Below are 25,463 nucleotides of genomic sequence, written 5' to 3'. Positions count from 1 at the left end.
TTTATAGATCCTGAAATAAATTCGGCATCGACTGTAGATGTCAGAGATTGGGTTTGCTTAATTTAAAACCGGCCAAGTGCGAGTCGGACTCGCGCACGGAGGGTTCCGCACCATCAGCAAAAAATAGAGCAAAAAAATCGTGTTTGTTGTATGGGAGCCCCCCTTAAATATTTATTTTATTTTATTTTTAGTATTTGTTGTTATAGTGGCAACAGAGATACATCATTTGTGAAAATTTCAACTGTCTAGCTATCGCGGTTCATGAGATACAGCCTGGTGACAGACGGACGGACAGCGAAGTCAGTAATAGGGTCCCGTTTTTTACCCTTTAGGTACGGAACCCTAAAAATATTTACCTTTCCTCATAATAACTAGCTTACAAACAACATCTTAACGTAACGTATTACGTCAGGTACGACTACGTAATTCCATAATTTTCTTAACTTTAAAGCTTTTTTAATGGCATCACAAACCAAGCACGTAGCCAAACACTCAATGCGATGCTCTTCACGTCTTTTTGCCTAATAAAGCACCATAGAAATCCATAGACACGACTCCATTTTTTACCACAAGCAGTGCACGCATAAACGAGTGACGTAATGCTGACATCAGGGATACAAAAGTGGCGTCATTGCAAAAACGGGGTCTGTGACCTCAGAATTAACTCAGTTTGTGCCAAATTGAATTCTAAGATAAAATGTACCTACTTTGTTTCGATTAGCACAATTTGTACAGATGTAGACTACATCTGTACAAATTGTGCTAATCGACTACTACATCATGTAGTGCTTAGTGCATAATTGTTTTCCCTCGTATTTTCTCGGTAACGTTCGTATTTGTCATGCTACTTCAGTCAACCTCAGTACTTTTTGTATCGAGACTGACTGAAATAGCGGGTGTTATATGTTTGACGCCAGTCTGTCTGTCTGTGGCATCGTAGCTCTCCAACGGATGGACCGATTTCGAAACGGTTTTCTTCACGTGAAAGCGAATTTCCTTTCAGTGGTTCTTAGATATGTTTGATTGAAATCGATCCAGCAGTTTGAATGGTATCAGCTCTTTTTAGAAATGATGTAAGTAAGGCATTTTTAGCATTGGTAAAATAGTCGATTTTTGTCATATAGCGTAGGGGATTTTTAGAATTTTTAATACAACATGATGTAGGACCGCGAAAAAACAAACTCTCATAAACTCCGGAGTTCGGAGAAATGGATTAAAATTCAATGCCTGCGTACGTAATGTATTTAGTAACATTATGTATCTATTCCAAAAGATCTAAAGTAATGGAACGTCAGATGGCAGTCACTTTCGTAAAAACTAGTGCATATGCCAATTCTTGGGATTATCTTGCCGAGCATATTACAGACTCCATAAGTGAGCGTGAATTCTGGAATAGGAGGATGATGGATGAGACGTCTTATTGCTAAACAGCGATCTAATCCAGACAAATTATATCTGAGCTCATTGGCTTCGAATTTCACACTGCGCCATTCATTAGTCAATTCATTCTTTATTTGTAACGATTGAAACATGTGCGTTTGCGTTCCTTGCCCATTGGCTAATCCAACACACATTATTTAGTAAACCTTTCGTCAGGGAAAATACTTGAATGTTTTAGACCGAATACATTGAGTGCAATATTTGGATAGAACAACGCGACAAAATTGTCAAATAATTTATACTTATCTGTCACACTTAGATAGGTATAGGTACTATACTTAATATAATATCATCATCATCATCGCGTTCAAATGTTGGATCTACTGCACTCTGAGCATTTCTCAAATAATTTGTACATTTCGATCACATCTTAGATTTCTATAAAAATTGGTATGCTGGTAAAGTACATGAAGCTGAACAATTTCCACCATATTTCCCAAAATGTCCGAGAAAGTTTGTATGAAACATCCTTTTTTGTTACCAGATTTCCTTACACATTTGGTAACATAAAAGGAATGTTTCATACAAACTTTCTTGGACATTTTGGGAAATGTGGTGGAAGTTGTTCAGTTCATGTACTTTACCAGCATACCAATTTTTATAGAAATCTAAGATATGATCGAAATACTGTACAAATTATTTGAGAAATGCTCCTCTAATAGTTTTGGAGATCTTTTTTGCAAATATATTACAGACTAACGATTATTAAATTTTTTGAGTATAGAGAGTTTGAATACTATTGCAGCTGGCTGACTATACCTAATCGGTACCTACGTAAAGGGAACGTTATACGTATTAAGAGCCAACAGGAGTGGTCATTTCTCCATACAAACGTACTCGACTGTTTCCTCCGTGGGTTTTGAAGCTAGAGCAATGATTTTTTCAACACAGATTAATATTGTCAATATCTGTGTCGGACCGTTTTGCTTTTTTTGATATTTTTGTTTTTTAAGGCGCTAGAGCCCTTCAAAAATGGCCAAAATGGTCTAATTGACTATGCCGCAATGAGAGGCGTGCTATTCAAAACTGACATCAATTAGTCAAAAAAGCAAAACGGTCCGACACAGATAATGTCATAATCATTTAGATTTCCAAATTTGGTTACGATTGGTTACGTTTTGGAGGAGGAAACAGCCGAGTACGAAACCTCGATTTTTGAGATTTTTACGCAGGACTTTTCGCCTTGTCCTTATCGCACTAGTTTTAGGAGCCGCTTCCGTTAGCGAGACGGGTATATTTACCTAAAATATTTAAATCTTAGCTCCTGTTGGCTCTTAAGTGTTTTTATAGATAATATATAAAATAGACCAGCCAAATAAACATCAAAGCAACAATGAAGTCAAGTCGTTAAATATCAATAAACTAAACGTTCTAGTTAGCTATATAAGTTATAGCTTGAGTCAGATATCTATTATCCATTACACATTACACCTTTTGTGTGGTTTGTGCGAGGGTGACATCAGACGAGGGTTTGGTAGACTGAGTGTAGGTAATATTGCAAGAGCTGGCATATAACTGAGTAAGAGGTACCTACCTATAAATAATCTTTCAGTTTTTGATAAGATTAACAATTCACAAAATTGCTTACATATTTATATCGTCACCAGTTAATAGACATCATTTAAACTAAAGTACTTAATTTAAAGTTGTATTTAAACCATTTTTTATTTATGTTTTTTCCACCCGAAAGTCACGAGCATTAGGATCGAAAGAGCTCGCATTTCAAAATCCAATAGAGTAATGTGTACAATTTTGAATAAAATGACCAGCAAATAACAATTTTAAATCATATTATAGTTCCCTTTTTGCTGTTCGTACCTACATTAAATCGCTCGATCTTACCGGGCTGTCGCGTGAGATGAGATGAGGAGGATACCTTTTGGCATGCAAATTAAAGAGACGATGTAAAGATTGAACGGGAAATGCTAACGGGGCCCCGACGCCTCGCTTATTCAAAGAGACTATTATTGCATGCTCAGGTTATGTATATTTTTCCTATACATATGTACGTATAACAAGTACGTAGGTACAGAGATGTGACTTATTTGAAATACTTGTATTTAAAATGCAAATACTAAATGCAAAATACCTATTTTGTATTTTGTATTTAAATACCTTTTGAAGAAAACTATTTTGTATTTTATTTGAAATAGTTTTTGGGACCTATTTTCTATTTTCAAAATACAAAATACTTTATAGTAGGTAATGTTGGTAGGAGTTACAATCTCTTCTGATGTTACAATCCTGGCAACTCTCTCATACTGTTGAATCTGTTTAGTAACGTCGCACATGACCACAAGCGTAGCGAGTGGTTAAAAAAGTGGAATCTTGAGTGTTGCGAGGGTTTCAAGGTACGAGAGCAGAACAAACTTTTCTGCCCTGATGAAACTTTTCTGCACAAACGAGACGTTTTCATCACACTAACGAGAGGCATTATACTAGCTGTAAAACATTACAAATCTAAATTAATGCTTTTAAAAATTGTCCGTTATAAACCATCATCCATCCATCCTTCCGGTTAATATGAGCAAACAACTAGAAATTTGCACTTAGAGGACTGATTGACACACTGTTTTCAAAGAATGAAGAGAGTCTTTTCAATTCGGATATTTTGAGTAATACTTTTTAATTCAGACTAGGTATTCACTATTCAGAGTACCTTTTATCGCAAAGTATTTGTATTTTTAAAAAGTATTTTGAAAATACCTATTTCGTATTTTGTATTTTAAATACAAATTCAAAAACTATTTTGTATTTTGCATTTGAAATAGTATATCAAGGAAGTATTTGTATTTTGTATTTAAATACTTTTTATAAAGTATTCACGACATAGCCGATTTACAAGAAAAATTTCCACTCGACACACATATTGCCGATCGGTGTTGCACCTTAACATCTAAATATAACGCTATGTTAAAACGTAAACGTACTGAGTATTACAGCGAACTTATAAGTAACGCCTCTAATAAATGTAAAAGTATGTGGGGAGTTATTAACAAAGAGCTGGGTCGTAAGTGCCGCGAGCGTATGGACTACACGGAAATCATAAGGGACGATCACGGGCTTAAATTCACATCAAAAAAACTCGCGGTCGACGCTCTAAATATGGAATTTATAACAGCTGCTACTAAGTGCGGTGCACCCGCGCCTGATACTGACTACTCGATGTCCGCAATATTGAGCAATATTGCCGAATGTGATCGCTCCTTGAGGTTTAAACCTTTCTCGCCTAACGAAGTGGAGTCCATACTTCGCATACACATTGCTCCAAAAAACAGCACTGATATTTATGAAATTTCAGCCAGCATTCTTCAGTACGTGGGCCCAGCGTTGTCCTATGTACTTACAGAGTTATATAATACCTGTATTCGTCAAGCTGTAATACCAGTAAGTCTCAAAAAGGTAAAAGTCACTCCGCTATACAAAGGAAAAGGCTCCAAAGCGGCCCTAAACTCGTACCGCCCCATATCGCTGGTACCCGCCATCAGTAAATTATTAGAAGTCGGGCTTAACAATAGACTTTTATCATTCTGGATACCACAATCTACCTTGTCAGATAGACAATTCGCATACCGTCACGGGCGCTCGACTACCGACCTGGTACGCGAGGTGGTGTGGGACGTGTTGAGCGCGCGAGAGGCCGCGCTGCAGGTAGCCGTGGTGTGCTGCGACCTCTCGCGCGCGTTCGATACCGCCGACCACCGACTTATCGCGCGCAAACTAGGGCACTATGGTGTTCGTGGGCCGGCACTAGCATTACTTATGTCTTTTATGTCCGATAGATGCCAAGTGGTCGTGGGTGATGGCGGTCGCGCTCGGTCGGAGGAAATGAAATGCCTACTCGGGGTACCTCAAGGCTCGTGCCTCTCGAATACCCTATTCAGTATTCTCCTCAACGACCTCCCGCAGGTCATAAAGGGTCCCAACATTTATATGTATGCTGATGACGTGACAGCTGTCGTCACAGGCGCATCCCACGAACAATTGGAAACAAACGTCAATAGTACCCTTCACCAACTGAGCCAATGGTTTAACGCGAACGGGTTAGCCCTCAACAAAAGTAAGACTTTCTGGATGAAGTTTAGGCTTAACGGTCACGTGACCCAACCATCGACGGTGTGCGCCGGTGATGACGCTGTCCAGCAGGTAGCCGAAACAAAACTTTTGGGTTTCACTATAGACAGCGGGCTACGGTGGGACGCACACATCGACCAGCTGTGCGCCAAGCTGGGGAGCGCGTGCTACGCGCTGAAGCGCCTCGCTAGTACTGCGACCAGAGATGTTGTCAGGAGCTGCTACTTTGCTACAGTACACGCGTATATCACGTACGGTACCGAACTTTGGGCTACAGCAGCAGACTGGCATAGGGTATTTGTACTCCAAAAGCGAGCCGTTCGGGCGATAGCAGGTGTCCCTGACGATGTCTCTGCTCGCGAGTACTTTCGACAGTTTAGCATACTAACACTTCCATCTTTACTAATCCAAAATGTGGCAATATTTACGTACAATAATAGCAAAGAGTTTGCAACTAAATCAGCAAACACAAAATATAGTCTGCGTAGCAATAAAAACGCGGGCCAGCTTGCCCCCGTGCCCCACAAGCTCGCGAAATCCAAACGGTCAGTCTATGTCCTCGGCCCTCTAATATACAGCAAGATACCGGACAGTATCAGGGATGCACCTTCCTCACATGTATTTAAAAGCAAACTTAAAAAATGGCTCCTACAGGCGCAATTTTATGATGTAAATGAATTATTAAACAATAAATAAATGTATGAAATATATGTACAAAATGTAATATCTAAATTAATGTTGATGTTATTTATACACTAATAACGATATGTTAGTTATAAGTGTTATAACTATATAATGCTTTAAATGTAAATTTATAAACCTGACTTGTAACGATGTTACTAATAAATATTTTCTTTTCTTTCTTTTCTTTTCTTTTCTTTCTTATTTTTCACATCTCTGCGTAGGTATAGTATGTCTTAACATCGTCATAATTTAAATACCGATAGAGGACGGGTTTACAACATTATTAGTGCCTAAAAATAGTAAAAATAAGTGACGAACGTTTGCCATCTTTTGGTCTAAATGGGAATTAATTGTATTAATAAGTAGTTAAGTAGGTGTACCTAACTTATCATTGAATATTCAAGATTTTCAAATCGGGCTTTTGAACCGCCCCCTACATTTAATCATGTATGACATACATACATCATCATGCATGTACCTATAGGACATCTATGACATATATTGTTAAACTGAAATAATTGATATTTTAAATCTAAAATAGGCCCTTGAGGCATTGTACCAAGGATGCTGGCGACATTTCCTCGCTGTATCGCAATGCTGATACGTTTTAGATTTAAGCTAGTTTTTAATTTCTTTTAGTAATACACTGTATATATCTTGTTTGTAATTAACTAAATGATTTATTAAATTGATATTTAAAGTAATGTCTGTACTTTACCCGTGGGTACGACAAGTGTATGTAATTATATACAGTTGACAGTCACCTTGACATCCAGTTAACGTCTGTAATTTGCCTCGGCATTACCTTCGAAGCCTTCGAGAAATGTGAGGGTGACGGGAAAGGTTGCCCAAGTGTTTCTGTGACGAAACAAAATGGAAAAATGTACACCGGTTTTTAAATTTCGTTTTATTTGGGATTAAATAGTAACTACCGATTGCGATAATTCATTGAGATTATTTAGAGTTTATCAACTGGATTTCATGCAGATGCTGCGACATTTCATGTAGGTACCTATACTTGACTTACCTAAAATATGAATTGATAGATTGCGATACAGCGAGGAAATGCCGCCAGCATCCTTGGTACAATGCCTCAAGGGCCTATTTTTAAGATTTAAGGTATTTTTTAAATAAATATAGTAGTACCACTGTATATGTAATTATGTATATGTTTTATGTAAATAAATTATTCTTTCATTGATAGAATCTGTGCGGAAAGAGAAGATTCTTGAAATGTATGGAATCTAATGCATTTTACGACTCTTCTCTTTCCTCACAGACTCTAGATATCCTCGTATGTCTAGACACTATAGAAAACCATCGTCAATAAGTAAATAAGGCGACATAAAATGTACCTACACGGGAGGCTGATCAAGTGACCATGATGACCCATAAATAGTTATTTTGAATTAGTAAGTATTATTTTGAAAATTAACTGTTCTGTATACAAGTACTCAAGTAGGTACCTAATAATAATTTAGGATTTACTTTTGTAACTAGATCTACCAGTCTTTTTATCTTCTAGTAAATCTAGACTTATTAAAAAAAGCAAATGGGCGTTTTTAGGGTTCCGTAGCCAAATGGCAAAAAACGGAACCCTTATAGATTCGTCATGTCTGTCTGTCTGTCTGTCCGTCTGTCCGTCTGTCTGTCCGTCCGTATGTCACAGCCACTTTTCTCCGGAACTATAAGAACTATAAGTACTCTTGAAACTTGGTAAGTAGATGTATTCTGTAAACCGCATTAAGATTTTCACACAAAAATAGAAAAAAAACAATAAATTTTTGGGGTTCCCCATACTTCGAACTGAAACTCAAAAATTTTTTTTTTTTCATCAAACCCATACGTGTGGGGTATCTATGGAAAGGTCTTCAAAAATGATATTGAGGTTTCTCATATCATTTTTTTCTAAACTGAATAGTTTGCGCGAGAGACACTTCCAAAGTGGTAAAATGTGTGTGTGTCCCCCCCCCTGTAACTTCTAAAATAAGAGAATGATAAAACTAAAAAAAATATATGATGTACATTACCATGTAAACTTCCACCGAAAATTGGTTTGAACGAGATCTAGTAAGTAGTTTTTTTTATACGTCATAAATCGCCTAAATACGGAACCCTTCATGGGCGAGTCCGACTCGCACTTGTTTTTTTGTTGTCCCAAACACTTTTTTTTCAAATTTGGGATTTTTATGTTATTTCTACTCAGAATCACGAGCTCTTCCTATCCTAATAGGAGAAAAAAAGTGTCCCAAAATTTCCATACATTTTTCGATCTTTCCATTACGCGACCGCCATACAAAGTCTATGAAAAATGGTGTCGGAATGGAAAAAAAACCTTAGGACAACCCAAGTGTTTGGGACAACAAAAAAAAACGCCCAAATACATAGTCGAAATTCGTTTCTGTAGCTCATGTTTTTACTTAAATCCCCGAAAGCAGGTGATGATCTAACCGAAGGTCAAGGCTGGGGACCAGACATTCAGGTTCGCCGGGTGACACCAATCTAGACCCAAACTCAAGAAGGGCACAAGTACAGGTTGTTTCAGGCGATTATACTCCTTATAGCTACTATGCGTAAACCAAAATGACGACTGAGTTCATATTACCATCTCTTTCACTTCTGTTACCACTAGGCAAGTGTGAATGCAGTCTTACGACCCCGGTCGTCAGTTTAGTTTTTGGATAGTATAGTATACTGTGGTGGTAAATTGCGTGGTATGGATTTTGGAGGTTGTTTGTGGTGTTTGGAGGGTGTTAGGTACAAATGTTAAAGCATTTGGACTCGTATCGTAACGTCTTTTCAACTGTAATCTGCTAGGGTCAGTTTGGACAATCTGGGGTTTGAAGTTTGAACTACTACTCGCAGCAGTACTTTTAAAACTCTATGGATTTAGAGAACAGAACCCTCGCAGACAGCGAAACGATTTCAGTTCCTAAAGCTAGGTTTTTCATGGATCACCTAGGTCGTCCCGCCGCGGCGCCGCGCCGGCGGCCGCCGGATTCATTAGCTTTCGTGAGTCCGCAATGCGAAAATTTAGTCAATAATCGAATAAACGGTCTCCCGTCCCGTTCCATTCTCATTTGAATCTTTATTTTGACAAATAAAAAATTCATTTATAATATTTCCATCAGGACTTGAACCCGCAACCTCTGCAATCCGCGTCTTAACACTCTTAACCAACTGAGTTGTTAAAAGCTTGGGCATTAGCACATTGTTATTGGTGAATTCTCAATACAACTTGAGATTCCGGTGCCATTAAAAAAATAGCCTAGGCGTTAAATTAAATGGTTAATTTAACCAGATGGCTGCGACATATAGGTATGTATGATAAGCTAAGACCTACACAAGAACATAATGTCGGATTAATGGCAGCCAATCATTATATCGAGCAATGACACCCGCCTCACCATTGGTACCTACTCGTATTGTTTTGACACACGCAAGCCGGATGGGTTAATTCGATTTAAATGTAAACATTTCTTAACTTAATTACTTACGGCAGGTGTACGCATTTGACTGATTTAATTAGTTAACCTGCTAACTGTTCTTGGCACGTGTTACTTGCACCATGACGGTACCGGTACATACAATACGCACATATCTACGTAAATACATCCCATAGATCATATCAAATCAAATTATGACTCCAGGCGGCCTAGCCAAGATGACGATCGCTATCGCTTCGCTATCTAATCGCTTTGTGTCTCTCTATCACTCGTCCATATTAGTGTGACAGTGACAGTTGCGTTTCGTTCGCTACGGAGCGTTAGCAATTGGCATGTTGGCTACGGTGCCAGTACGGGTACCACCACAGACAATCCAACCTCTAGACATAGCATAGTCGCGCTACCCCCTCTGCCACATATAGGGTAGCGTTACTCCATCTTCGAGTCAATCCCGTGCCGTGATTGGTCCGTGTCTTTGAACGGACCAATCACGGCACGGGATTCGCTCACCTCGTCCCCCCGCCCCCGCGTATTTTTGGCAGCATCGGTTTCATGAAAGAATTGGCCTAAGCTCAGTCTAGAGGTTGGATTGTCAGTGGGTACCACTAGTTCGACATTAATATAGGTATTCGCTAGTATGTGCGTAACTTACTTTCTATGCATCTCGCTCGTACTCGCATATTAGTGCGAGCGAGATGTATATAGCTAGGCTAAGTGTACCTATATGTATTTATTGATTTGAGAAACTTAAGGCGAGGTAGACCTACCTACCACAAGTCGCATGCCGACACCCATGCGAGGATGGAGCTTCTCTTACCTTAATACAGTTTGATAAATTGATAAGGTTATCAGAGGTTGTAAACATTTAAATTTAAATGGTTCGAGTCTGCTTTTTTAATACCACGTCGGTGGCTAACAAGCATGCAGCCCACCTAATGGTAGCCAATTGGAAGCCTGCAACTCCAGGGGTGTTACATGCGCGTTGCCAGCTATTTAAAAAAGATCTGTGTCTTCGGTCTGCTTTTTAAAGCAAATTTAATTATCATTGTTTTCTATTATTACAAAGTGTTAATGATGAAGGTGTATATATATAGATACCTACCCAATGAATGTAATAATGATAGGGATATATCGGAAGCTATTTTGCTATCGGTTAACGCATGCTAGTAGGTACCTATTCATGTTATCGGTTCGCATAACACAATGTAGGTAAGTATTCTACATGAGGTTTATTTATTACCCTTTCAAATATTGACCTCTATTGCAAACGTAATAAAGTCCAAAATGTTAACAAACATGTGGTATGAATCTTACGCAGTTTCAGCGAAGCATGGAAAATTGGGAAAATCAATGAATTCCTTTAATATTCATCGCTTTTCTTTAATGAAAAGTTCTTAGCTAGGTACTGTGTAAGAATATCATTTTACATTTAAAACATAATAATAAGTAATAATTCTGTTTTAAAAGGGACGATGTTTTGACTAAAACATTGTAATTACCTATTTATTTTTATATTTCACGCATACACCACTATTGCAGTAAATAGTGTTGTGACAAATTAATTTTAAATTCAATAACTTATCGATAAAACACTCACCTCTATTGATGTCCGAAAAATAATCCAAAAGAGTCGCTCAAAATCACGCACAACTCATTAAAACAAGAAACAGCTGAAACACGACCGAATCTAGACCAAATTAGTGTAACGACGATGCACTATTAATCATGTTTTTGTTTAAAAAACATCACAATAACGCGGTGTTCAGGAAATCAATAGGAAGAAGCGTAGAAAACGTCCCTGCCGCGCTGCGCTTGGTACCGCACTGACAAAAGTGACAAAAGTAAAGTAAAACGAAACGTGCATATTGGAGTTTGCGCAATACGAACCCAGCCATGCTTGTGCTTAAATCTAACTTAACCATGTAAATTAAAGATTTAAGTAAACGGCTTTTTCTTTCTGTGATTTTTTGGTTCCTTCTAATCTAATATTCAACTTTAAAGATTGAAATTAGGTTTGTAGGTTTAGTTAAATAAAATTAAATAGGTAAGTATATTCTTTCTTAGTTTGTCACTTCGAGTCATTCACTTCACCGTCCACCGATGATAAATGTAACTAAAGGCCTTGACTAAGTTATCATCATCGATTTTAACACGCTAACCACGTGAATACTTGCTTACCTATTTATTTAACCGTTTTAACTACTTATAAATTGTATTTAATATATTTTAAAATAATTTACCGGTTCAATTACAAAATTATTAATTTATCGATAGGTACGACTTGTGAAATTGGCAAAAGCCCTTGAGGCGTAGGTTGCAGAATATTTTTTTTTAATTTTTACTTAAGTCATCCAGCCGATACTAGAAAAACTTTGCATGAGGGCGGCGCACGAACGGCCGTTGTGGAGATCCTAGGGTACCTAGGGCAACCTTTGTTCGCCTGTGGAAGCCTTTCAGATATGATTTATGATGATATAAGCAGCATCGGATCTCGAAGACGCAGTAATAGACCGAGGACCAGAGGGCCTACCGCGAACCACGTTCGACGTGTTGCCTCCCTGTCACACTTACGTACAAATTTACAAGTGCGACAGAGAGACAACACGTCGAACGTGGTTCGTTGTAGGCCCTCAGACCCTCATTTTGTCGGTCATCGCATACCGGGCGATAACTTACTTTCCGCAACTTACAAATCTAACATTACAAATAGGGAGAGAGAAACAAAGAAAACTTAATTTCATTTTGTAAATGAATTATTTAGATTCCAATATATAAGAAATTTCCGATATTTTCGTGCGTATATTTTCACAAGTAGCCTTAGAAAAGCATATTCATAAATTACATAAATCAAAGTAATCAAACACCTAAAGTCTCCTCCACACTCGTGCGCGAATCGCGAACGCGAGTGTGGAGTCGATTATCACCATAGATATAATATATTTAAAGATGGACTCTAAGCGAGCTGTCACTGTTACCACTTTTGTTTAGTGTACGATTAACAATGTGAATCCACCTTGCTGTAGCCATGTCGATAAAGTCATATCGATAAACTATCGACATTTCTTGCAATTTTAATTTTACTTGAAAGGTAACAGCTAAAATAAACAAAAAACGCTTCTATTCTTTATGGAGGTTATCAGATCACGATTTTAGATTTGTTTAGATTTTTAATTACAATACACAAATACCTACAAAAATATGTGTTCCGCAATAATTGAATTATATTATGATATTATAATATATTCATTATGTTAGCATTTCAATTATGTTTATTTTTAACGAAGTTATTGAAGCTTCAATTAATCGCTATTTCGTTCCGCTGTGTAGCGTTTATCGATATATAACATGATTAAAATCGACTTTTCACATCCCTAAAAGAGCACACATATACGTTTTTCCGCACACATACCTAAAACGGTAAGACCTTGATTTGAAGTCCATCTTGTCAACAGTATGGTTGTCCTTTTTTGACAAACGGCATTTTTACAAGAGCGAGGAGAGAGAAATGATACTACTTGCTGCGCCGTCAAAGAGAACAGATAACGTTGGGGCCATAGATATAATATATTTAAAGATGGACTCTAAGCGAGCTGTCACTGTTACCACTTTTGTTTAGTGTACGATTAACAATGTGAATCCACCTTGCTGTAGCCATGTCGATAAAGTCATATCGATAAACTATCGACATTTCTTGCAATTTTAATTTTACTTGAAAGGTTTAACGACAACTAAAATAAACAAAAAACGCTTCTATTCTTTATGGAGGTTATCAGATCACGATTTTATCGTCACGCCACAGCAGGGAACAAAGGGAAAGTTCAGATTTTTAATTACAATACACGAATACCTACAAAAATATGTGTTCCGCAATAATTGAATTATATTATGATATTATAATATATTCATTATCCATTAGCATTTCAATTATGTTTATTTTTAACGAAGATATTGAAGCTTCAATTAATCGCTATTTCGTTCCGCTGTGTAGCGTTTATCGATATATAACATGATTAAAATCGACTTTTCATATCCCTAAAAGAGCCCACATATACGTTTTTACGCACACAGACACAACTTGACACCACCTAAAACGGTAACACCTTGATTGGAAGTCCATCTTGTCAACAGTATGGTTGTCCTTTTTTGACAAACGGCATTTTTACAAGAGCAAGGAGAGAGAAATGATACTAGTTGCTGCGCCGTCAAAGAGAACAGATAACGTTGGGGCCTTGATTATCACAGACAGCGAAAGCGACTCCACACTCGCGTTCGCTGTGTCGCCCGCGATTCACGCACATAGTCTGGAAGGGGCTTAATAAACCTGAAACCAAATGTCTCAAAAATCGCACTGGAAAACGGCACCTTGATGGCACTTTTAGATATTATTAACACTGGTCACCCTGCCAGTTGACAGTGACAGAACTGACAGACGTCAAAAAACCGACATTGGCGAATTTGGCGATATTATTTTGGCGGTTCATCTTCATGACAATTCGCATTAAGCACGCGTGTTGTTAATTTTGTTTTTGTTATAATTTCTGATCAAAATAGCAAACAAATCTAGACAATGGCAGAAAAACTAGAAGATTTGAACCTTCCGTTAACTGTAGTCACACGTATAGTGAAGGAAGCTTTGCCAGAAGGAGTCTCAATCTCGAAAGAGGCCCGGACGGGGCTCGCAAAAGCCGCGTCGGTATTCGTTCTGTACGTTACTTCGGCGGCAACAAACATTGTCGAAAAGAAGAAGAAGAAGGCCCTAACTGGTCAGATAGTGCTGGACGCTATGAAAGATATAGAATTCGACAGATTTATAGAACCGTTGACGGAGTCTTTGGAGCAGTACAAACAAATGATGTCGGCGCGTAAATCGGGCGGCAAGAAGAAAGACGGGGAGGAGCCCGAAGTTATTGAGGACGATTGATGCGTTTACGTGTGTGACTACATCTAAGTTAGTAACAAAGTTTACTGTAGTACAATAACACAACTCTTAAGTACTGAACTGCTCCTGTTTCCATGATATATCTGCCGCTTTTGGAATGCGTCCTAAACCCAGTGCCGGATTGAAACTTAGATACCTTACTTAAGTAATTCTATACATGAACCCTGTTCTCTATTGTGAGTCATCCATTGGATTCAATAAAATCTTGAGATTTTGGTGTACTCCTTAAGCAACTTTAACATTCACATTCAGTGCCGAAAACCCGACTATCAGGTATTTTATGATTTCGTTCCCAGGCCGGACGACCCGATATTCGGGATCGTGGTACTACAGCTTTATATGAAGAAATTTTTGCGGCCTGGCGCAGATGTTTTGTTTGGCTGGGTGGTGCTTTTATATCTGCAAAGTGTTAACTGGATTTTCTTATGCTGCTGCAACTAAATTTGTATGAAACTACTTTTGTTTGTATAATCATTCAAGACTTTACTCATGGAAAATCATAAGTTATTTTGTAAGATAGTAGTTATAAGTTTTTATGTGATTGAAATACATGATTCCTGTTTTTTAATCATTGTTTTTATTATGAACAGTCTGAAATCCAAAATAGGTGTTTGGCAGTGGTTAGTAAAACAGTGTAAAATTTCTAAAGGAGATTTTGAAAGTTATTTTTATACCTTTTTAATCATGTTTTCTTACTATTCATGACTGATAATCTTTTTTTGAGCTCCTATTATGACTATTTAACCTTTTGTATGCCATTTGTCACTGTTATAAGTTACAAGTACATATAAACTTTGCATCAGGTTTTTTGAAAGCATACACCATGACTAACAAGAAGAGAAGGGGCTAGAACTAATGAATTTAATAATAAAACCACACAATATTTGTCATCACTTTATTCGGGAATAAAATCTGCTTAAACAATCTGTAATTGTAACATGAACCGCCGCACCCTCCGTGCTCTACGCTAGCCTATGTACACCAGATGACTCCCAACTCTCCACATAACGAAAATAAATATCATATCTCTATCTCCTATTCTAATTTATAATCTTTAATTGCAAGAATTTAATTTTTCATATTTAATACTAACAATAAACTTCATCAATAATATTGACGAAATTTATTGACAGCCAGTTTTAATACTATATTTTAATTTTATAGAGAAAAATCGGAGAGACTTAATCTATGAAAAATATTTTTTGTATGCTACGTCTGGTCAACATGCAAGCTATAATCATTTTGTATTGTTTTTACAAGAAAAAAACACAAAATGTAGCTAGAAAGCATCTTGGACCATGTACTTATTGAGAGAGAGTAACATGTTTTACTATGTTATCTAGAAGATCATTACCAAGTACAGGCCACTTCAAATAATTTATTTGATGTGTCCTGGCCATGGGTCTACCATACTGACATGATACTACGATGTCTACACTAAAGATCTATTAATTGTTTGTTACAAGTTATTCTGGCTAGTATACTCAAAAAAATTACTATGCAGCCAATGTTTTAGTAGTTGCTGACATTTGTATTTGTGTTGTTTAGCTGACAACGGTCCAAAATGATCTGAAAAACAAATATTGACGCCGAAACGGCAAAAAATCGTCCCGTGTGGAGAAAGGACAAGAAAAGCTAACCCCAGATAATGGGAAAAACTGTAGGTGGAAGATAACATTTAATAAAATGACACCTTAGAAAATTTACAAGTAAAATAGAGACTCTAGGGTCTGTACGGTGAAATAATCGCAGGAGTTGTGGGCTCTAGTCTTTACCAAAGTAACTTATAATCTTTAACAAAGCTAGTGGTGAACACAAACTTGCTTGATAAATATAAAACTCTATAGCCTTCAAAATAAGGTCGAATCTGACATCATGACAGCATACATATCCTACAAAGAAACAAGCTCAGGTAAATAGATTACATTTTCATTACTAATTTAATACTTCTTTAACATTTACTTTTGCAATTTTACATTATAATAATAGACTCTTTATTCCAGACTTTGATTTGAATAATTTTTAATCTCTAAAAAGGTAATTATTAATATTATTATCTAAGTTAATATAATTTAGCATCTTGCTGGTGTTAAGGACTTGTTTAATTTAATCTGTCAGCTCCCACAGCTCATATATTATGAGCCAGAACGCTTATGGTGACGTCATATCGTGGGATTCGACAGGTTAATAAACTTGAAATTATGCTTGACCATAAGCAGCATAAGCTTTTAGTCCAAATATTAGTTTCCATAATAAAGCCCCACTTCATCTCAGTTGTGGGTACCTAGGAATTATGTTTACCTACTTTTCCCCATTTTGAAAAAAAGGTAAACTTTTTATTTAAATCCTTTGCACCAGCAGACTGCACTAATGGTGTTCTCACAGTCGCTTCCGACCTTATAGACCTATAAATTCAAAACGTATATCTACAAAATACATAATCATAATCGGTATCAAGCCTATCCTACAGTTATCAACCATTAGGTACCAATTTATGCCAAGAAATTAGATTTCCGCGCCAAATTGTGCGTTGTCACTCGGCAACTTATAACAAAACACAAAAATTGCAATTTCGTTATTTGCCTCTATCGCTCGAATATGCAAAAGAGAGAAGCAGAAAACGAAATTTCGTGTTTCGCGGTAGGCCCTAAGGAGTCCAGAGAGGAGTAAGGAGAAAGACTATGTCCCTGCAAACTGCCTTGGCCTAAACGGCTTCCTGCCATCATCACTACGCATCCTCAGAGGTCTTTTTATATTAGTTTCATATACTTACCTCTATGTAGGTAATTTAACTTCTATTTTGATTTTTGGTCATCGATCAAAGTGGTTGACAACTGCAGATCAACTCATGTCAGAATCATACGATCCGGAACTATACAGCCCTTATTCAGTCCGCGCGAGCTGTAAAGGTGTCATACCATTTCTGACAGGCACCGCACGTTCTGCCGCGCTCCAAAATGAACCTTAATCGTACGTTAAATTGACAAGAGACGCGACATGATGCAGATTTCAAATTGAGCCCTTTGGCCTTGGTAATATGGTGCAATTTAAAGTGCGACGGAACGTGAAATATCTGCCAGCCAGATATGGAATTAAACCTTAACGCTAAGTAATTCATTTGGCAATCAGGAAACTACGAGTTTAGAAGCGAAGATATATAGTTTCTTATTGAATATACTATAAGATTATTAGATATTTATATCGCGAATAATCATAGGTAATGGAAAGAAAATAATTTTAGGATATTTTGATCACGTATTGGTGACGTTTTATTTTCCAATCCAAGATTTGAAGTTGAATGTGTCTTTACGCGTAAAAAGGGACCTAGGATAATTGGCGCCTAGGCATTACTGGAGCATCTACGTCTTAAGATCCCTTTATACAACAAAAAATGATTTATTGAAAATACTGGCCTGTTCTTTGTGAAAACTAATTTGTGATGTTAGGTACCTACTGCTTTTTGTTAACAGCGTTCAAGTGAGTATCATTTAATCAACATTTAAATCAATAAAATAAAAGTTTAAGGTAAACCTAGAGACGAGCAAACTTTAAAGACTGCTAACGTGAGGTGACGATGAGGAAAAAATGTTTTTAGTCTTTAAATTTTACACGTCTTTGGTAAACCAAGAGGTGCAGAAATAAAAAACAAAAATGTACAAAATAATAGTTTATTACGGGAGATAAATAAACGGGATTATCGAAAGCAAATCTGTGATGGAAAAAATATTCTCAGTTAACGTTATAAAACTTATCATAAACAAATGTTAAATACATAATAATCTCAAATCATACGACTGATGGAATACACTGATAATAATATTAAATTACACATTTAGGTACTTTTATGACAGCCGAGAAACATCATGTTCTGGATAAATATTAAATGAAAGAAAAGCATTTAAGACCGATAAAAAGCTAGCATTGTAAAAATCCTCTTGATAAAAACTTTAAAACGCAATATTTCATAAAAGCTATGTTTTTAATCCATTAACTGTGTCGACCGCATTGATCATTGGCGTGGCTAATATGTCTGTGGCTGCGTCTAATTGCCACGACTTCATACATTTCGTATGGGTCGTGGTAATTAGACTGCAGACATATTTTTTAAGAATGACCGTCAAAAGGGTAACCCAAGAGCTTCGCGTCAAAACCAGTATTAAAATGAGGTTATCATTAAAAAAATTAAATACATTTTAAAATTACAATAACTATGCTATCCATATAATACAATCGGCTAAAACTAGTTTGGAATAATCGTAATTATTTACAAAAAATACACAAGCGAGTTTACTATATTACCGATGCCAGACTTGCCTTAACTTTTTTTTTAATGCTCATAAAATTTTGTATAACTTGCTTTTTTTTTAATTTAATCGTTCATTAACTAAAAAAATGCAGGTGAATCGTTGTTTTCTTATCATTTTGCACAATATTTGAGCAAAAATTAACGCTTTTAGAAAAATACTTTAAATATGATTTTTTATACCACATCGGTGACAAACAAGCATACGGCCGGCCTGATGGTAAGAAGTCACCGTGGACTATGGACGCCTGCAACTCCAGAGGTGTTACATGCGCGTTGCCGACCTATACTTACCTAATTGTCTTGCGTTTTCATTTTCTCACATACTCATACGTGTAAATTTGAATAAATAATACGCAAAGCTGCCTTTATAGGTACGAATTCGAATAATGAGTAATTTTTATCGAATGACTTAAAATATTTCACCTCATAGTCATACCACTGGTTTCGGTAATATACGTACAACCTAAATTTATAAGTCTATGTTAAACTATGTATATATATCACAAATAAGACAGTATAAATAACACCTCACTAATTTTCAGACTTGGTCAAAACTATTGTTATTTTAGAAACCGTTTTAAAAAAATTCAGCTGTCGAAAGTATGCTAAGATTTTTTTTCCCCTAATTCTCACTGGATCTTATAATGTTTTTATACTGTTTTATTTATGTACTAAGTAATGTCTTTTTATTAGATGTTACTACCCCTTACAATCCGATATTATTAGAGATTAATAATAATCACAATTATTTGGTTGTTACACGCTTTACGAGGTACTATTAATAAATAAATATTTTCACTATTAAATGCTTATTGCATCAAATAAGGTCTAGATTGCTTAATTGCTCTAGGTCTTCTTCATTCAGTTAATAAATCCAGAGACGACTATATACTTTAACCCTTTGACCGCTTCACTACATAGTATAAAAAAGTCGCTTCCCGCTTTCTGTCTGTCCCTATGTATGCTTAGATCAGAACTACGCAACGGATTTTGATGTGGCTTTTTAATAGATAGAGTGATTCAAGAGGAAGGTTTATGTATAATTTGTTAACCCGTGCGAAGCCGGGGCGGGTCGCTAGTTATGTCATAATAACAAACATCACTCAAACGCCAACATCCCGTGCGCGAGCGTAATCGTAAGTGTGAAGCAGGGATGTTGCGAACATCCGCATCCGCAACCGCGGAACTTCCGCATTATTTTCAACATCCGCATCTGCATCCGCATCCGCATCAAATCGATGCGGAGCTTATGCGGATGCGGATGTCGAACAAGCCGGTACAGGAACGTCTTAGCATCGGCGTAAGTGCTAGACTGCTAGGTAATTTAGTCATTAGCCAAAAAAACCTATTAGAAATTAGCAGTCAAGCGTGAGTTGGACTTAATGTACGGAACCCTTGGAACGCGAGTCCGACTCGCACTTGGCCGGTTTTTTGAAATAAAAATTACTAAAATGTAATATTTGACGTTTTTTATGTACCTATCTTGACATCCGCATCCGCATCCGCGGATGTGAGCCTTTAAACATCCGCATCCGCGGATGTCAAAAAATCGGCATCCGCAACATCCCTGGTGTGAAGGTTACTTTGACAGCGTCCGCCATAACACCTACAGTAGTCCTTGGTACTGTGGGCACGATTAGTAACGACACCTTTAGGTGTTCTTGGCGTTCAAAAGGTTAACAAATTTTATTAGTAGAAAAATGCCGCAAATTGGAAAACCATGCGTCCTTCCCTGCCGGCAAATTGGTTTGGCAGATTTTAATTAAAAATGCAAGTACATACATACAAACAAGTTTGCTCACTACAAACTTTTCCCCCTAAGGCTTGAAGGAGATCTTTGTCATATAAATCAGTCCTGAAAAGTGACGCGTTTCTGAACCAAATAAATTATGACTAACGAAAATGCGGGCAAACAATACTTTATGACTTAAAACTTGTAAGTATATGTTCGTTTTTTACGTTTAGACACCCGTACACTACCTAATGAGGAGTATGTATATGGGTTAATTAACTTTTTCTTGTCACACGTTGCTATGGTTATGGTCTCCTGAGTCACTCTTAAAATTCTAGGTTTTTCGTGTTTAAATGAACCAAACTTGCATTTCACGGTAGTTATAAGACCTTTCTATAATGGGACATCTACTGAGCATGTTAGTAGAACATGGTACAACAGTTCTTCTAACAATCTATGCTACTATTGTCTCCTCGCTGATGGGACAGAATAACATGAAATAGTTGATTGACCCATATGTTGATTACTTTTTAGACATGTATCGTTCACGAGTGAACGATTTAAATAAACTGTATCATTTGACTGAACTCACTCACTCTTCAACTCAATGCAGATTCAACTCGCTCATTTTGCTCAGTAAAGCTTTGGTTTCCTCCGATAGCGGTGCCGTCATATAGCGGCCGTCTCCATACAAATACTACGACATCCATATTTGGCCGTATTATTTAGTATGGAGACGGCACCGCTATCCTAGGACAGCCATTCTCAAAGTGTGTTCCGCGGAACCCTGCAGGGGTTAAAATAAGCATAATTATTATGCTTATTAATAAAAAAATACACTTCTAAAAACTATTGTTTTATTGTAGGGTTCCATCAAGTAAGTATTTCGCTTTCCAAAAGGGTTCCGTCAAAAAAAAAGATTGAGAACCGCTGTCCTAGGAAAACCGATCTTAATTCATATATCTCAGTGTTCCTTGCTCGCTCTTTCCCACTCATGATTCGAATGAGCCGGCCGAGCGAGTGAGACTATTGCGAATAGGTTTCGGAGCGGTTCGGAGGAATTCGGAGGGTGTCGGGAAAACATGGCTGGATCGTATCGCGTGATACGCCATCTTGGTCGCACTTACGGCTGTGTGTATCTGATTGATTGACATCTCTCTCTACCATAGACTAGGAATCCTCTAAACGGAGTTTAGAGCAATTATTTCATGAAACCGATGCTGCCAAAAATACTGGGGTGCGGGGGACGAGGCGAGCGAGTCCCGTGCCGTGATTGGTCCGTTCAAAGACACGGACGTCACACAAAGACACTGACTCGAAAATGGAGTAAAACTACCGTATATTTGTGGCAGAGGGGGTAGCGCTACTATGCTCAGTCTGGAGGATGTCTTGTCTGTGCTCTCTACTCACTCGTGAACAATATATCTTATAGATCTACTGAGCGAAATGAGTGATCGCGAGAGAAATATATGAATCTTTTCAACTCAGTGAAACGTTTTGCACATCTCTATTACTTTTTTTACACCTACCAAGTCTGCCTTCAAAAAGGATGAAATAAAATATTATCCTTTTTGAAGTCTACCAACTGATATGTTTGAAGTCGGTGCCAAGCCAAGTAGTAACAATACGAGTCAAAAATGGGATTTATAGCCATGAAGCTGATTATTTTTGACTGGTATTGATATTACTTGGCTTGGCACCGACTTCAAACATATCAGTTAGTAGACTTCAAAAAGGATAATATTTTATTTCATCCTTTTTGAAGTCGGTTTTATTTTTTTGTAAAAAGTTTATATTTTTCCATTTTTAGTTTCAATCAGTGAGTGAAAAATCAATCATCCCCTATTTTCCTACCCTTAAGGTAGGATTTTTTTTCCAAATTTATATGGGACCAACTTCGGGGTATACCCTTTCCAATAAAAAAATAATTATATAAATCGAACTACTCTGTAAAAAGTTATGCGTGGTCATACATAAAAAAAATATATATATACGCGTCGACCTGAGAACCTCCTCCGTTTTTTTCGTCGGTTAATAAAACACTTCGTTACGATGGAATAAATCAGTCTAAGTATACCTGTCACGGTACCTTTTACCCAGCCACATTCGTCTAAAGTATGTATGTGTGTCTACCACGGGTGTTAGTTAGCTATATCAAGTTAGCTATCAATATGTACGTGTGTTTAGTAGGAGGCCTCGTGTCCCGCCAGTATGTAGAGATCGTTTCCGTCGTCGCCGGATAGAGTGTTGCTCTGCAGCAGGTGGGACTCCAGTACAACCACCCTGGAAACAAGCCATATGGTTTAATAAGCTTGTGTATAGCAAACAAGCTTTTGCTTAATGAGACTTTGCTTGATGCTTTTTTTGCGCCGTCACTAATAGTAGTTTATGTGACTGTACATAATGAAGGGCATTAAACACGAGTGTGGGTTTAAGAAACGAACGAAGTGAGTTTCTTAAAAGGATCACACGAGTGTTTTAATGCCTAATTATGTACAGTTACATACACTACTTTATCTACCCACATATCATAAGCCGTCATGATGCATTCAGGAGCCGCATATTATGACCGGCATCGCGGTGTTGTTCAGGGCCACTAACAACAATTATTAGTAAAATAAAACAGAAAACAAATGCGAAAATGAAGAAATTGATTTAGAACAATAATGATTATTTACCTACAGTTTGGATGGTGCAATTATTATAATTCACTTGCCCAGCTCGGACAGAAGTATGTTTCTTTGTATTGTTTCCTTGACTTAGCTGGTAATAAGTCATTTATAACGTTAGTTGCTTTGTCACGGATATCAGGAGGCGTCGCCGAAATATCTATATCATCTTGATCACTCATTTTATGGTTTAAATTCAACAAATTGAACAATTTTATGCAACAAAACAAATAATGTAATGTAATGGCAGTATTGAAAAGTTTTCTGGCAGCTGTCATAGTTTTTTTTTTAATTCAGAGACAAACTAGAGTCTGCCCCAACTATCATATCGTTCGATATCTTACTTACGTGCGACATTTGTCAAATTTGTTTGAAAATTAACAATTCATTAAACAACTATACCGATATTCGGAACCTAAAGTAATATATTGAGAGTGGCAACACTGTAGTTAGTCGTATTGTCCTTTTCTAGCATATACGTCCATCTCTCTCCCACACCCCCACCACTTCAGGCAGTTGCGTTTGACAATTTTGCCAGTTAGAAACAAACGCAAATTACCTCATTGGCTTGCTGTTTTTCCATCTGGAAGGTCGTGAAGCTAAACTGCTGGTGAGTTTTTGAATTTGTACCCCAGTTTAGCTGACTATATTGAAAAACAGTTTCTAACGGCTTTTGCCGTTCGAAATAAATATTTAAATTTAGTTGTCCGTTAAACTATCTAGCAAATAAAAATGATCCGGAATAGTGATGTGCAAGTGTTTTCAAAGGCTGCCTGCGCGCACAGTGGCTATGCCAATGAAAATACTAAAACACATGGTAGAAAACACATCGAGCTGGTAAAGCGTGCACGTGTCACCATTATAATTTTATTTTATTAAGTCTCTTCCGAGTCTTGTTAGTTTAAATCTTTGTGTGTGTATAATAACGGTTGAAATTATATAATACTTAAATGGTGATGTGTGGAGGTATACCCTTTCAAGTGATTTGTGTTTTCGAATACGAATGGATCGGATAGTTAATACGTGTTACGTAGAACCTACGTATTAAGGTAGAAGCTTATAGAGTATCTATCAGCAATTTATTTATTTTTTATCCCGTTCCGGGTTAATATAATATTGCAAAATTAATTTTTTGGTAATAAACTTGCTGATAAATAACGTGTACCCGAATAGGAGTCGACGATATTTCCGCTCTAAGGGACACAAGGTAACGAACAAACCTACATCGCAAATTATTTTTGTGGTTTAAAGGTTAAGGAAAAGAACTCTTGCATGTAGGTGCTATATGTGCTTGTGTTATTTTGAATTTGAATAACTTGATTATTAATTCTATACGTAACTACATACAAGAGGGTCAATTCTTAAGCCTACTTACCTACCTACATAAATAGTACACTTAAATTAAACATTTCAAATAAAATCGGAAGCCTGTGACATGGAAGGGCATTAACGATACGGGAATCTTTAGATTGATTCATTGACGAAGACGCATGGTTTGGTTCATATTGTCAAATTATATTAGTTAACTGTAGAGTTAAAGTTTAGTTTTGGCAAATCTGCGCGTCACCGTGAATGACACTTTCTAAAAGTGCCTGTTAAAGCCGGCGTAAAGCCTTTCACCTTGTCGAGCAAGGAACCCGCAACTTAGGGAATATTACCCATAAACTCGGGGTATTTGATTTGAATGATACTTATTCTTAAACTTACGTTTGTTATGGTTCCACCTGCTAAGGTGCGCCTAAGAGAATCTTTTATTCGTTCACAAACTAACGTCAAGTTATTTGTGATGAAACCAATATATTATGTACCTATCTAAACCTGCGCAAGGCTGCCATGTTTACACCTGCGTAAGGTGTGCCAAAAGAATCTTTGATTCGTTCACAAACTAACGTCAAGTTATTTGTGATGAAACCAATATATTATGTACCTATCTAAACCTGCGCAAGGCTGCCATGTTTACACCTGCGTAAGGTGTGCCAAAAGAATCTTTGATTCGTTCACAAACTGACGTCAAGTTATTGATGATGATATTATAACCTATGTAAGCCTGCGCAAGGCACGTCAGACATATTCACAGAAATATAAATGATATGGTCATAACACAGGCGTGCGAGTAGACCACAATCACAAAAATATTACAAAGATTAAGTTGTAAATCTCTTTTTAGAGAAAG

General features: G+C 37.1%; 3 protein-coding genes across 10 annotated transcripts in view; 1 reads left to right on the top strand and 2 right to left on the bottom strand.

The window, feature by feature from the left end:
• LOC134658792 (uncharacterized) overlaps window positions 1-11,471 on the bottom strand; it is a 78,019-nt gene extending 66,548 nt beyond the window's left edge. For all 8 annotated transcript variants that reach the window (XM_063514441.1, XM_063514440.1, XM_063514445.1 and 5 more), the window contains exon 1: window positions 11,242-11,471. The gene's annotated coding sequence lies outside the window, so the exon portion shown is untranslated. The remainder of the gene's footprint in view (window positions 1-11,241) is intronic.
• A 2,678-nt stretch (window positions 11,472-14,149) lies between these two features.
• On the top strand, window positions 14,150-14,673 carry LOC134658696 (DNA polymerase epsilon subunit 3). The gene has a single exon (XM_063514350.1). The coding sequence runs from the start codon at window positions 14,212-14,214 to the stop codon at window positions 14,563-14,565; it is 354 nt and encodes a 117-aa protein (XP_063370420.1). The 5' UTR covers window positions 14,150-14,211; the 3' UTR covers window positions 14,566-14,673.
• An 8,131-nt stretch (window positions 14,674-22,804) lies between these two features.
• Window positions 22,805-25,463, bottom strand: part of LOC134658858 (mitogen-activated protein kinase kinase kinase kinase 5) — an 80,716-nt gene continuing 78,057 nt past the window's right edge. The window contains exon 21 of the mRNA XM_063514529.1: window positions 22,805-22,904. Coding sequence (XP_063370599.1) covers window positions 22,805-22,904 — 100 coding nt within the window. The remainder of the gene's footprint in view (window positions 22,905-25,463) is intronic.

The sequence above is a fragment of the Cydia amplana genome, chromosome 23 (assembly GCF_948474715.1).
Source record: "Cydia amplana chromosome 23, ilCydAmpl1.1, whole genome shotgun sequence".
Taxonomy (NCBI): domain Eukaryota; kingdom Metazoa; phylum Arthropoda; class Insecta; order Lepidoptera; family Tortricidae; genus Cydia; species Cydia amplana.
The sequence above is the reverse complement of the archived record's forward strand: the minus strand, read 5'-3'. Positions and strand labels throughout refer to the sequence as shown.